Source organism: Moschus berezovskii, chromosome 14 (genome assembly GCF_049115385.1).
Source record: "Moschus berezovskii isolate FMDL1 chromosome 14, NW_MosBer_1.0, whole genome shotgun sequence".
NCBI classification, from domain to species: Eukaryota; Metazoa; Chordata; class Mammalia; order Artiodactyla; family Moschidae; genus Moschus; species Moschus berezovskii.
In genome coordinates, this window is record NC_142473.1 from 78,281,620 (window position 1) to 78,296,592 (window position 14,973).

Genomic DNA, 14,973 nt, shown 5'->3' on the forward strand with positions numbered 1-14,973 from the left:
CCTCACCCCCACTCCTCTGCCAGTCTCCCCTTCACACCTCCTCCCTGCCCCGTTCGCCCCACAGCCCGCGGTCCCTGCCCATCTTTCAGGGCTTCAGCGTCACTTTACCTGGGAAACCTTATCTCAGCTGCTGGGCACACGTGGTTCCACCTTCCCTTTTGCTGTCTTCTTTCTTTCTTTTTTTAAAAATGGATTTATTTGGCTGTCCTGGGTCCCTGCTGATGTGTGGGCTTCCCTCTCACTGTGATGAGCAGGGGCCGGTCTCTCGCTGCGGAGCATGGGCTCTAGAACATTTGGGCTCCTCAGTAGGTGTGGCCCCTGGGCGCTGGAGCACAGGCTGTATCGTTGCAGTGCACGGGCTTAGTTGCTCTGCAGCATGCAGGACCTTCCTGGTCTGGGCGTGGAACCCATGTCTCCTGCGTTGGCAGGTGGAGTCTTTACCCCTGAGCCACCAGGGAAGCCCCTCTCTCATTTATTATTACATACCTGTGTCTGATACTCTCTGGCCCAAAGCTCCCCCATCCCCTCCCAACCAGTGTTTTCTTGGATACACTGTATCCAGGACTTCGGGCTTTTTATCCTGTCTGTCTCTGTTACTCGGGGCACACCAGAGAGCTGCCCTCTGCTGGCCTCGTGCAGGACCCTGGCTGTGCTGGCTGTGCATGGTGATACACAGCCCTCTGTTTTTAAGGCCTGAGCTGCTTCTGTTGCTCGCATAGGCCTCTGGTCTTGAATTTTCAAATTCTCTATCTAGAGGGTTTCCAGGCTAAGGCTGCAACATCACATTTCCATTTCTTCTCATCTTTGGAAGACAAGCGCGCTTTCTAGGTCTGTGTCCACGCAGAGATAACGACAGACTGCTCTTCGGGGAGAGGGAGAGAGAATGTTTTTCAGATTCTGACTTGTTTTATATTCATTCCTTTGTTATATTTTTTTCTTTGCTTTGCTCTCCTACTCTTTCCTTCAACTTCTTTCCTATAATTTTGTAAGAGCATTTACCATTTCCTTCATAAATTCAGATTTGGCAAAGCATTTCCTGGAAACAAAACAGTAGCGACAAAAAGTGATAAGAAACATCTTAGAGGTGCATTTTGACTCTGTTGACGTTAGAATGCTGCTGCTAAGTCGCTTCAGTCGTGTCCAACTCTGTGCGACCCCATAGACGGCAGCCGACCAGGCTCCGCCGTCCCTGGGATTCTCCAGGCAAGAACACTGGAGTGGGTTGCCATTTCCTTCTCCAATGACGTTAGAATAGAGGCTAAGAAATACATTCTTGTAGATCTCATTGAAAGTTGCTCTGTCAGTAAGAATGATCTGTTCTCATTATTACCCTATAACTAAATCTCAGTCAAAATTATACTTAACTCTTTCAGAGGGCAAAGTCGTAAGTGATCTGACTGGCTAGTTGGTGGGCCCCAGTGCCAGGCTCCATCTCTTAATGCCAAGCAAGTAAGAAAGAGCTGAGACTAAGATGACCTCCTTAAACTATACTTCTTGAACTCTTATTCTCTAAAACTTTCACAGGCTCTCTTGTGTGTGTGTGTTTTTAATTTGGAAATAATTTCAAATCTGTAGAAAGCTTGTAAGAATAGTACAAAGAACACCCCAATATTCTTTATGCAGATTCACTTGTGATTAATATTTCACTCCATTTGTTTTATCATTGAGAGGTGAGCTGCGTGTATCACATTTCTTTACCTCCAGATCCTTCAATGTATTTTCAAAGAATAAGGATACCCTTATAACTAATCACAATACAGTTACCAACTTTACAGTTAACATTGATGTAGTATTTTTATCTAACCTACCACTTGCATTCTTAATTTTGACCTCACAGTATCTCTCATCTTGGCTGAGCTGTATGGCTTACAGGATCTGAATTCCCCGAGCAGGAACTAAACCCGGGCAGCGAAAGCCCAAAATCCTAACCATTAGGCCATCAGGGAACTCTTTCTCATAATATTACTCTCAAAATACTGAGAGGGAACTTCTGGGGAGGTGGGGCTACCAAGGCAAAAAGACAGATGGAGCTCCTGCTGTGGCCAAGTTTATATTTAGCGGGAAGGAGACGGACAATAAGCAAGCAAACACACACATGAATGAGACGATTTCACATAGTGGTCCATTCTATGAAGACTCTTTAGGAGGATGCTGTGTTGGGGGCGTGGGGAAGGTATAGGGAGTTTAGGAATTTCCCCATCCAGAGTGGTCACATGGGTTTGAGTAATGCCAAGGTCTGAGCTCTTTCTGCCAGGCCCCCATGCTTCTCCCTGGGGTGTTATCCTGCACCACAGTTTTCTTGCTTGGAGCTGGAAGGCCAGGTCTCTGGAGATGTCCTCAGCACGGGGATCATTTGCTGACTGAAACCACCCATCGGTTCAGTTTGAAAGGGAAAGCGTCCGTTGCTCAATCACCTCCGACTCTTTGCAATCCCATCGTTTCCTCTGTCCAGGGAATTACCAGCCAAGAGTCCTGGAGTGGGTTGCCATTCCCTTCTCCAGGGGAATCTTCCCAACCCAAGGATCGAACCAGAGTCTCCCTCATTGCAGGTGGATTCTTTACCGTCTGAGCCACCAGGGAAGCCCAGGTTTAGTTTACCTGACTCTTTACCAGAGGAAAGGTGAGGATGCAGGTAGAGACCATCCAGACCCAAAGAAGGTAGGTGTAGGTTTCAGTCGGTCTGGCCTAAAAACGAGGGAGGGGCTTGTCACACTTAGCACAAGATTACAAAAGAATGCTCCATTTAAATGTGAACTTATCATAATGGAGAAAATCTCGGGGCTCCATTCTCTTAGAGTCCTACCTTCCAGTTCTTTGTTTCTCCTCGGTGATGAGAGTTAGCAGTTTTGTTAATTCTTTTAAAAGCGTAGTTTTTAGAATAAATTTAGAAAACAAGTCAAACAAATTGAAGTGAGGGAGCAAACAAGATTCCAGTTTATTTTTTTAATGAAAGAAGATATTCTTCGTGTATATTTTGTTAAAGCATTTTATTGCCTAGTGTAATCGGACAGATCTACGAGGCTTCAACGAGCTAAAAAGCTCAACGTGGAGAAATAGGTGTTGGGAATGAAAATGTAAGTCCTCATACATTCTTCTTGTTAATTGCCAATGACAATAAAAGAAGGCAGTGGTGTGTGTCTTTAGTGCAAATGGAGTCTAAATACAGAGAACCATGAAGCGGCAGAAAGATTCTCACAGGAGATGGTTATATCTGGACAACTGCACCAACTTTGAGAAATGTCTTTAAGAATAGTAAAATTAGTCCTGTTGGGATCTTTGGACCAGACCTCTTCCAACTAGGTGAATCCTTATTTTTGTCAGTGATAATGGCTGTTTTTCCTTGACTTTTTTAGTAATATTGCATCACAAGAGCTAAAAACCTAAAGAGTCCTTTAGAGATAGTGTTAGTCACTCAGTCGTGTCTGACTCTTTGAGACCCCGTGGACCGTAGCCCGCCAGGTTCCTCTGTCCATGGGATTCTCCAGGCAAGAATACTGGAGTGGGATGCCATGTCCTTCTCCTGGGGATCTTCCTGACCCAGGGATTGAAACCTGGTCTCGCGCATTGTAGACAGAGTCTTTACCACCTGAGTCACCAGGGAAGCGCTTCTTCAAACACATTAAATCTGTATCCATAAAGGACTCAGCTATCCAGGTGGTTATCGGAGTCATTTTTCCATAGCAAATGGTGTTCTTATACCTCTTACAGGATATAAAATGTTAGCTAAGCTTTTCTTTCTAAACCCATTCTGAAAAATATAAATATTAGAAAACTTGGAAAATAATTGCTGATACATACGAGAGTCCCACACTCTCTGACAATGTTTTATTTAATCCTTGTAATAATGCAATAAGGAAGATGCTGTATACAGAAGAAACCAAAGCTCAATGTTTTGCTCAAAATCACACAACTAGTAAGTGGTCAAGCGGAATTTGAATCCAGGTCTATTGATTTCAGAGCTGATGTTCTGCCCCCTGTATCTAGCTGATTCTTTCTTTTACACCCAAAATTCCATCCATCAGGAAATCTTCCTGACTGTGGTTGATCCTTTAAACACATCCACTACCTGACCACTTCTCATGACCCACCATGATCTCTCGGCTGGACCTTTTACAGTATCTTCCTGTGTTGCCTCCCCACTCCCACCCCTGCCAGCCCCCATAGTCTGCTCCTGCAGAATAATCTCTTTAAAGCATAATCCAGGTCGCTTTACTCCTCTGCTCAAAATTGTCCTGTGGTTTTTCATCTTTCAGAGTAAAATCATGAGTTCTTATGACCTACCTTGCTCTGATTGCAAGCATTTTGCATTACTTCGCCCCCACCCCTGCTATTTCTCCTGCCTCCCTGCAGTTCCTCAAACACTCCAAACACACTCACACCGCAGGACCTTTGCACTTGCTGTTCTTCCGGTCTAAGGCTCTTTATCCAGGTATCCTTTTGGCTCGCTCTCTCCCTTCGTTGTAATCTTTGTTTATATGTGATTGTATCACATATATGTTACCATATCACAGAGGGCCTGCTTGATTACCTGCAGTAACAGCCCCCGTCACCTCCATCCTTCACTCAGGTTTATTTCCCTTCTTCCTTTTTTTATCCTCACCTGCCGATCTTACAGACATTCTTTTACCGTCTGTTTGCAGATTGTGTGCACCAGGGTCCCCCTCCCCCAACTCAGTTCGGTAAGGTCAGGGATTCTGTCTTTGTTTATAACTGAACTCCGAGTGCCTGAATCAGTGTTCCGGTAGGTGCTTAGGAAGTACTTGTTGAATACATGCTTTTTGTGGGTGAGATTACACTGTTTGTCCTTTGGTTCTCTGAATTTTAATGTACAGATTCCACATATATGGAAGTAGGTCACTTGTAAGATTATCAGCCAGCCAGTGTGGATCAAGGATCATCTTTGTGCAGAGCACAACACTTCAACTCCTTTATTTTGTGCTTAGGTCCTTTGTAACTAATGTTACTGTGGGGCTTTGCTCATTGCCGTGGAATCAGGGATCTCTGCACCATCAGAATGATTCCTTTTTCCTAACATTTTCTATAAAGTTCAAGGATTTGTTTCTACCAGTGAGATAATCAAGGGCCCTTTGGTGAAAATGCTCATCTCATGGTCTGCAAGTGAAATAACCCAATCTCAGACAGCAAAGAGTCTGCCTGCAGTGCGGAAGACCTAGGTTCGATCCCTGGGTCAGGAAGATCCCCTGGAGAAGAAAATTGCAACCCACTCCAGTATACTTGCCTGGAGAATCCCATGGACGGAGGAGCCTGGCAGGCTGCAGTCCATGGAGTCGCAAAGAGTCAGACACGACCAAGCGACTTCACTTTCCTTTCCAAAAGTAGGATCTAGGTATGTGATCATTCAGATTTTCTGGAGGATATCAGATCCCGTGATGGAGGATGAGTATACAGACTTAAGGGAAGAGGTTCCCTGAAATGCCTCCTAGGAGCTGCAGCCCCTGCCTTGAGAATGTGTGCCAGCTTCCCTGGTAAATGTAATGCTCGTAAAAGGCAGATCACACCCCATGTTGAGAATTCCATATTGTACAAACAGACTGGAACCTGGTGTTCTCTGGATCCTTGTATCCCAAAGCATGGTTGGGGGTTGTTGTGGTCATCTTTAAATTTGAGAAGCCATGTTCAGTACGCAGATGACAATATGAAAGATCACTACCATGTGAAGTTAGCAGGTTTGGTGTTTGATTCTTGAACGCTTGCCGTGCAGAGCTGGGCATCCATCTTTCTCCTATTCTATGACATTAAGTTGTAGTTAAACTTCCAGTTCTGAATCGAGGGCCCCCTAAACTGTTCCCTAAAGACCAGATACCTCAGCAAGCTACTAAGAGGGTGAGAAAAAGGATACAAAATTTATCTCCAGGGATTTTTTTTTTTTAATAGGCTGACGCAAGGATAAAACATCAACAGCTTTGCTTTATGGCCTAGTTAATGAGTTTTGGTTTGAAGACCAGGGCATGTGCCTGCATCTGTAGCTGTCAAGGGTCAAGCTGTTTCCAGGCTGACTGTATTTATCACAGCAAATTGTTGAGCTTAAGCAACTTTTGAAATTTGTTGTGTTCTGCCCAGAATACCTCCTATCAAAGTATGGGTATCTTCTTGACCTGTTCACTCTAGTGTTTCCTTGCATAGATAGGAAAGACAGGAAAGGTGGATTAATGATCATTTATTGGGTTTTAGTTTAACTGTTTGATGACATTTCCTTGTTGTTGTTCAGTCACTCAGTCGTGTCCAACTCTTTGCAACCCCGTGGACTGTGGCACGCCAGGCTGCATCCTTCACTATCTCCTGGAGTTTACTCAGACTCATGCCCATTGAGCCGGTGACGCCATCCATCCAGCTCATCCTCTGTCGTCCCCTTCTCCTCTTGCCTTCAGTCTTTCCCAGCATCAGGGTTTTTTCCAATGAGTCGACTCTTCTCATCAGATGGCCAGGGTATTGGAGCTTCAGCTTCAGCATCAGTCCTTCCAGTGAATATTCAGGGTTGATTTCCTTTAGGTACTTCCTTATACTGTCCTATGCTTAGTCACCTGTTGTGTCTGATTCCTTGCGACCCCATGGACTGTAGCCCGCCAGGCTTCTCTGTCCATGGAATTCTCCAGGCAAGAATCGTGGAGTGGGTTGTCATGATCTCCTCCAGGGGATCTTCCCAACCCAGGGATCAAACCCAGGTCTCCCGCATTGCGGGCGGATTCTTTACCATCTGAACTACCAGGGAAACTTTTACATGACTTGAAATACTGCTCTTTAAACGCTAGATGAGCTATAGCAGAAGCTGTCTGTTTGCTTTTGTTTAGATGGATAGATAATCCTAAGTGTCAGAATATCTAAAGTTGTGGTTTAAAATCTCGTATCATGTTGTCAGCTTCTGGTGTCATTCATTCTCTGGACTGCAGCAGTAGACAGGGACCCCTGTAGTATGTTCAGGGCTGTCCCGAGAGCTCTGTTGCGGATTCATTCAGTAGATCTTCTTGGCACTCTTAGCACGTGCGCGGCAGTGGCGCTGGCTAAGCCTGTAATGGTGAATAAGACCGTGCCATCACAGAACTTCCGCTCTGGAGATCAACACCGTCAGTGATTGGACTTAGTCTTCTGTACTCTTTAGCCTTCCTCCTGCCACTGCTTTGTGCCCTTCTGATGCGTGGGCTGTAGTGAACTGTTGCAGGTCCCTGGGAACATCCTGCTCCCTGTGTCTCCTTTTCTTTTCTCCTGCTGTTTCCATTACCCAAAATGTTCTTCCCTTATTTGTTTACCTGACCGACTCCCATCTCTGAATCCTTTCCATCCTCTGCTAGGCCATGTGAACTGCTTCGATTTTACACCTTTGTAAAAATAAGTACCCTTCCCAGAGTAGAATTTGTATGTGTCTCTTGTCCCCGCCTCCAGAGCCAGGACCTCCTCTAGACACCGCTGGAGGTTTACCTGAACGATGAGTCAACATTTGGCACCATCAAGTGGTTCAGCCAGGCAGTGCGACTTAATTTAAGCATCAGAACAGTCTGATTTATGCTGCCCCAAGAAGGAGGGAGGCAGGAAGGATTAGAATAGAATAATGTAATTGGAACGCATCCTTAGTAGATCACCTGTATACTGAGAGGCTCGAAACTTCACTCTTGATAGGCTTGTGATCTGTAGATGAGAAAGGTTTTTTGTTTTTGTTTTTTAATCTTTCCGTTTTTGTAACCAAGAAACCCAAGGCACAGAGGTGTGACGGCGCTTGCTTGAGGTCCTTCACTGTTGAGTCAGAGTACACGCATACATTCTCTCTGCTGTTTGCTACTCAGCTTGACGAACAAGCTTTCTTTCCCGACCCATTGTCAGAGCCTTGTGATCTCTGCATATCACACTGCGTGTTAGCCTGAGATCGCTCTTTGGTTTGTACTGTCATATACTGGATCCTTCTAGCAACATCGTGTTAAAAATAAGGACCCATTTGACCAAAAAAAAAAAAAAAGCTTTTTAAGTGAAGAATAAGTGCAGAGTAATAATTCCAGTAAGTGTGTATGTTTATCACTCAGTCGTGTCCGACTCTTTGTGACCCCATGGACTGTGGCCCACCAGGCTCCTCTGTCCATGGAATTATCCAGGCAAGAATACTGCAGTGGGTAGCCATTCCCTTCTCCAGGGGGTCTTCCTGATTCAGGGGTTGAACCTAGGCTTCCTGCACTGCAACCAGATTCTTTACTATCCGAGCCACCAAGAAAGCCCAGTTCCAGTAAACAAACTGTCAAACACCAAGAAGTCGCCTGATCCAAGTTGGCCCAGGTAGTGACATCCTTTGGGGAAGTTAGTTCCCTTAGTGTAAGGTTTGTGACTGCAGGGAGTCAGAAACAGCTGGAGAGTGGCAGTGGTTAGGCCCTTGGCTTCATGGTTCTATTAGGTGGGTTGCAGTTTCAGCTCACCTGTTAAGGAGGGTGACTCATACTTGGGAATGACAAAAAATAGCAAAACGAAAGAGAGATATGGGAACTCCCCGCTCTTAGCAGGAAGAAAAAATCTATAGACTGGAGCACATTTCAGTTTTATTTCTGCCTTTAGTAATGACGTTTTTTATTTTGACCACCATGTGTCGAAATAGATCCACTTCCTTAATAGAAGTTTCATTGTAATTTATACCCTTTCCTTTCACACACTTCAGATAAAGAGTACATTCACTCCTTGGTATACAAGCATGCCAAGTGATTTCAAAGTATAGAAGGGACCTCTTGTGCCATGACTCAGGAGTCATTGTAGTAGGGTTTCCTTGCGTTCTGTGTTGAAGCATATCTAAAATATAGCAAGCATCAGAAAGAATTAATTCCCCTAAATAATGAATAATAATAAATAGTTAATTCTCCTAAAAGGTAATGTCCAGGTTTGTCATCCCACACTAGTGCTGTCAAGTGTCTATTAGTTACCCAAGCTGTTCCCATAATGTTATCCTGTCTCCCCCACCACAAAGGAAAAAGAAAGAAACAAAGATGGGTGGTGGTCCTAGCGCATCAACAGCCAAGTCTGTAAAACTCAGAAGCAGAATGGTAAGAAACTAGGGGGGAAAAGTGGGTAGCCCAAAGCTGAGAGTGTGAAATGTCTTTTATTTTAGATGGGCCAAAGCTGATAGAACAAGCTTAGTAACAGTAAAGTAGGGAGAAAATTAATATTATCTCTATAGGGGCATAAAATGTCCAGAACCTCCTATGTGGTGGTTCTGTAACCATGCTGTTTAATCAGAGTAGAAAGCATCCTATTCCAAATCTCTGCTCTAGATTTGTATAATGCTTCTTTTTAAAGACCCAAAAAGGTGTGTTTCTGCTTATTTTTTAATACTTTCTCTAAGTCTCAAACTCTGTTGTATTGATCAGTCAGTTCAGCTCAGTCGCTCAGTCGTATACAACTCTTTGTGACCCCATGGACTTGGGCGCACACGGCAATGAAGAAATTTTTCTTTTTTTTAGGGAAGGGTTTTTAAAAAAAAATATTTGTTTTATTTATTTATTTGTGCTCGGTCTTCATTGCCACGCTCGGGCTTTCTCGAGCTGCAGTGAGCAGGGGCTACTCTTCACTGCAGCATCCAGGCTTCACTGCTGTGGCTCCTCTCGTGGAGCACAGGCTCCAGGCGCTTGGACTTCGGTCGGGGTGTGTGGGCCGGTGGTTGCGGCTCCCAGGCTCTGCAGTGCAGGCTCAGTAGTTACGGTTCACGGGCTTTGTTGCTCTGCAGCTTTTTGTGTCCCCTGCACTGGCAGGCGGATTCTTATCCACTGCGCCACCAGGGAAGTGATAGATTTTGTTTTGTTTTTTAAACTTGTTTTATGCAGTCATTTTTTCTATCAGGGTAGCTTTAGATAGCTGCTTCTCTTTTTCTTCTGTCTCTCTCTAAAGATACAAACTTTATACTTTTTCAGAATGTTTCTGCCACTAAGAGCTATCAAGCATCACAGTGAATCCTGAGTTTATGGCCTTGCTAACCAATGGCGTGTTTTTTGTGGGGTATATTGCCTTTCTAGAGTGTCCTGCCCTTCTATGTTGCAACCAAACTGGCTAAAATTCGAAAGCCAACTTTGGATAAGCCCTCTTCGGAGACGTTTGTGAAGTCTGCCATTAAAACCATCGGTATGCAATCCCGGACCAATGGATACTTCATCCATTCTCTTATGGTATGTCGATTTTTAAGTCCCGAATTAGTACTTTGGTTTGGGGTTTTCTTTCCCTTTGAGTCACAAAATTAGTATGTGATACATTAGCATATATACATTGTCTAGACTTACTAGCAAGGCTTCTGTGTTTTCCACCGTACATCCAAGAACTCTTAAATCTATCTATAAATAAAACAGTAATATAGTAAAACATAAGATCCTATGTGTCCAATGAATTCAGATTGCAGGCCTTAATTGCGTATCTCTCCGTTTCTTTCCCTAGGCCTCAGTATTCTCAATCCTGCCTTCCTGGTTGTTTCTTAAAGTGAACATGCATGTGAACAAATCCTTCCGGGCTCGCTATTTGAAAAAAATGAAGAAGAACTGAGCACTGGTAACACCTTTGAGTAACTCGGCAGATGCGCCAGCCTAAGCGTGTTTGCTGCAAGGCACCCGCCATTTCCAGATCTTCAGTTGTCATGCTTATTAACAGTTACTGATAAAGCTAAATGTTGTCATAATTAGGAGGAAAACAGGTTGCTTTCAGGAGTTCCTAACATATATTCTGGATGCCACCGGGAGTTATTTTGAAGTTTAACATAAATGCTTATATCAAATGGATATAGAACTAACATTAGCAAGAACTGCTTACTATTAACAGAAGGAACATGATTATAGCAAATCAGTGAATGATAGAGTCAGACATAACGCTAAACAGTTTCATCTGGTCCAAAATACCAGTGATGATTATTCCTGTATTTGCACTGAAATGTACTTTTAAAAAGTAATGGCCAGCTACTTTTTTGTTTTGTTTTGTTTTTAACTTTTTAAGGGAGTGGGGATTCATTGATACGGGAAGACACACTGCAATCTGCAGAGCACGCTGTAAGGTTTTCTAAAAGTGTTTGTACACTTATGTAGAACTTTCCTTTCTCAAGGGTAGCTAATGACGTAAAAATAATGGAGTTACTTTTGACACATGATGCCCACTGAAATACGCTTTCCTCTAACACAGGTGTCTTCTCAGTTTAAATGTATGTAAACACTGAATGCTCTGTGGTATGATTTCTAAAGATAAACAGGCCAAAATGTACCCTGATGGGCAGTCCTCAGTGCCGCTAAACCCTGACCCAGCAAGACGGCCTTCTTGGACCCCAGGTTCTTCGTTTCTGCACTGCACCAATACTGCTCACCTGGGTGACACCAGGCCACTCCTGGGACAATGATGATATTAGGGAAGTGGTATTACACTCTTAAATAGGTGCCCTATAGGTACTGATACAATTAGTTTTAATAAAAGATGATATAACCATGATGTTGATTGAAAATGTATTTCTTTGGTGCTTGAAATTAAGGCCATTTTTGCACTGGTTTAATATAAATTAAGACTATTTTTCCTGCTACATACATAACTTGTTTGGGGAACTTGCTAAGAAATTAATTCAGTGTTGTGGAATATGCGAGAAGGCAGATCTTTACCTACGCTGTGGTTCCCAGATTCTTGAGTTTTAAGCACCAGGAAATTTGCAAAACAAAACAAACATCCATTTTAATTGGCATATTTAAAAGTGTTTCTAGCTTTTAAACTTGCCAGCCAAGGACACTGAAAAAAAAACAAAACAGAAAAACCCAAATCACCATCTGCCATTGGCATCATTATATAAAAGTGAAGAAACTTTAGTACCCTTAAAATAGGAAGAACATAATCTCAGAATAAAAAATAGTCATTTAAATGGGATAAATTTAGCTTTACAAAAAACACTGTGCCTTTCTCTCTCTCTCTTTTTTTGTAGAAATGGTGATGTCACAATGACCTGGGCAATATATTATTTGCTTTCACGCATTTGTTGGTTGATGGTGGTGGTGGTGGTTTCGGTAGAGAGTTGGTAGAGAGGGGAAGGGATTGGTTTGCAAGTATGCAAAATGCTGCTTCTTTTACCCCATCGAGAAAATAGTTGTAATCTGGCTGGGAAATCCCATAGCAGTCTCAAAACTTCTCAGCTATGGCTCTGATTCCTTCAACTCAGTAAGTATCCTCTTGTATTTGACACTCAAGGCTGAAAATGATGACATGAAAGGCTGCTTCCAGGCACATGAAAGAGAAAGTATGCTAAGAGAGAAACCAGTGTTCTCAGAACCCTTCAAAACAGTGAAGCATAATTTTTAGACTTCATTTTATAGTGACTTAACTTTATAGTCTGATGTGTGCTAGATAAGGTTTGAAGCCAGAAAGAGTAGAAGGTAATATTTATTGTTTATGTAGAATCAGCTCACCTCATGACATAGAAAACTGGATTTTAACTTACTGGTCCTTCACTGTCCTTTCAGTACCATAGCATGGTGGGGTGGTCGCCGGGGGAGGTATTGCCCACATTGCACACAGAGTGATGTAAGCTGTTTTGATTTGTCCTTATATCAGGCACATGTGCCCTGGGAATAAAGATACTAATCAGTTTCCATTTCCTCAAATGTGGTCCCAGTCTAAAGAGATGAATTCTTGAGTTCTCATTGATATTTATTGCATCAAAATACAATGGAAGTGAACGTTATATAAAGTGAACATCAGTTCTAACATCAATACAAATGCTGCTGATTCAGTGTAAAAGAGGAGAGTTTTGGGGTTAATAATACAAGTATAAAATGAGCTTGTGTGCATGCTTAGTCACTCAGTCATGTCCGACTCCGCTATCCCATGGAGCCTGCCAGGCTCCTCTGTCCATGGGATTTCCCAGGTAAGAATACTGGGGTGCATTGTTATTCCCTTCTCATGGGGATCTTCCCGACTCAGGGATCAAACCTGGGTCTCCTGCATTTCAGGTGGATTGTTTGCCATCTGGAACTGTATAGCCACCAGGTACTATAATTTCTGAAGTCTGTTGATACCAAAAATTACCTGAGACTTTGGTGGTCCTGGGTTGTGCTACTTTGCTCTTTAGCTTATCAGGATCAAAAGATACCAAAACACTTTATTTAATATGTTGGATAAAAACATTAAAAAAATTTCAAGGACTCACTACTTTGTGACATTCTAATATTTTTAGATTAGCAGATTTATGTCACTCGTGATGTAAAACATATAAATATGGACAAAATTAAAATTCCCTTGTGGAAATGTCATTCTTCCTATTGAAATTTATATGGAAACATCTAGGAATGAAACATTAGCATGAACACAAACTTAATAGATGGAAAAGTTTTAACGTGATGAATGGTAATACCACAACTTTGTCCCCTTTCCTTACCTGTGTCATTGAAAAGCAAGCAAAATGGGCACTACAGACAGTAATCCTAAAAGGATAGAAAGCTAGCTTGTCTTCCTTGTTACAAAAGCTTCTAGACAAACTGCTGTGTGAATTTATTGAATGCCAGCCATGTCCATTTACGCTTCTGGAAGCTGGAGAAACTGCCCTGTCAAGCTAACCCTTGAGCTTGGGGATGGGGGAGAGCCCAGGGAGGGAGCAAAGAAAGGACAGGTAATAAACAAAAGGAATAAACACAGTGCGGAGGGGAAAATGAAACAGAGTTAAGGAGGATGGGGAATCAGTGCTTCTGGGGTAGCGGTGGGAGGCTTGTGCTGTTGAATAAGGTACTCATGGTAGGCCTAGAGAGGTGGTGTTTGAACTGTCTTGAGCAAGGCTTTTAGTTGTCTAGGAGAAGAGCATTTCAGGCAGACCAGCCTGTGCATAGAGCCCAAGGAGACAGCATACCTGGTGTGTTCCTGGAATAGCCAGGAGTACATACATATTGAAGCACATACTAGGTGACTGATTTCTGGACGATTTCAGAGATCTGGCTTTAGTTTAGTTATGACTTTCTAGTGTTAAATCACCTTTACATTCTCGATCTTATCTCACTCCCTTTATTCACTGCATAATTCAGTTTGCTTGTATTTTAGTTGGATTTCTGCATCTATATTTAAGAAATAGGCTTGCAATTTTTCTTTCTCATATTTGTATGGTTTTCATGTCAGTATTATAACCTCATTGGGAAATCCCTGGCAGTCCAGTGGTTTGGACTCAGCACTTTCACTGCTGGGACCGTGGTTTGGTCGCTGGTCAGGGAACTAAGATCCTGCAAGCTTCAAAAAAATACAAAAAACAAAAAAAAAATGTTTATAACTTCATTAAATGAGCTTGGGAATGCTGCCTATTTTACTGTGCTCTAGAAGAATCTGTAAAAGATTGAGACAATAATAAAGTGTTTCTTTGAAAAAAAATAATAAAGCATTTCTTTGAAAGTTAACAAAACCAGTCTGGCCCTAGTATTTATTTGTAGGAAGATTGTAACATCTACTTATCTTGTTGCTTTAAAGATAAGACTAGTCAGGGTTTCTGTTTTTTTCTTGAGTCAATTTTGAAAACTTTTTTCTAAGTATATACTCATCTCCACCCTCCTCCAAATTTATTAGCATAAGAAACTTGAGGAACTTTCTTATTTTTTTAAACCTCTGCTAGATAAGTATCTATTTCCTTCCCCAGTATTGTCTGTCTTCTCACTTTTTTCCTTGACCAGTTTGCTAGAAGTTTGTCTATTTTATTAGTTTTTAAAAGAACTGATTTTTGGCTTTGTTGAGTCTGCCTTTATTTCTTTTTAATCCTTTTCTGCTTTCTAGAGGTTTACTCTTATTTATCTTCTTTCATAAATTGAAGATTTAATTGTTTCATGTTCAATGTGTTTTTTTTACTCTTATATAAACATCTAAGGCTCTAAGTTTATCTTTTACTACATCCCACAATTTGTGTGTGTGTGTATGCACAAATATGTATATACACAAAAGTATTATTCAGTGATAATGTTAAAGCTTTACATTAGGATTTCTATGACCTATGAATTTTTTAGAAATGTTTTT

The 14,973-nt window shown here is 42.2% G+C and overlaps 1 protein-coding gene across 2 annotated transcripts in view; it reads left to right on the forward strand.

Moving 5' to 3' along the window:
- The window catches only part of HSD17B12 (hydroxysteroid 17-beta dehydrogenase 12), a 178,166-nt gene extending 166,278 nt beyond the window's left edge, over window positions 1–11,888 (forward strand). For both annotated transcript variants that reach the window (XM_055423868.2, XM_088843264.1), the window contains 2 exons: window positions 9,996–10,145; window positions 10,408–11,888. In XM_055423868.2, the coding sequence (XP_055279843.1) occupies window positions 9,996–10,145; window positions 10,408–10,512 (255 nt within the window). In that variant the 3' untranslated portion in view covers window positions 10,513–11,888. The remainder of the gene's footprint in view (window positions 1–9,995; window positions 10,146–10,407) is intronic.
- The last annotated feature ends 3,085 nt before the right edge of the window (window positions 11,889–14,973 follow it).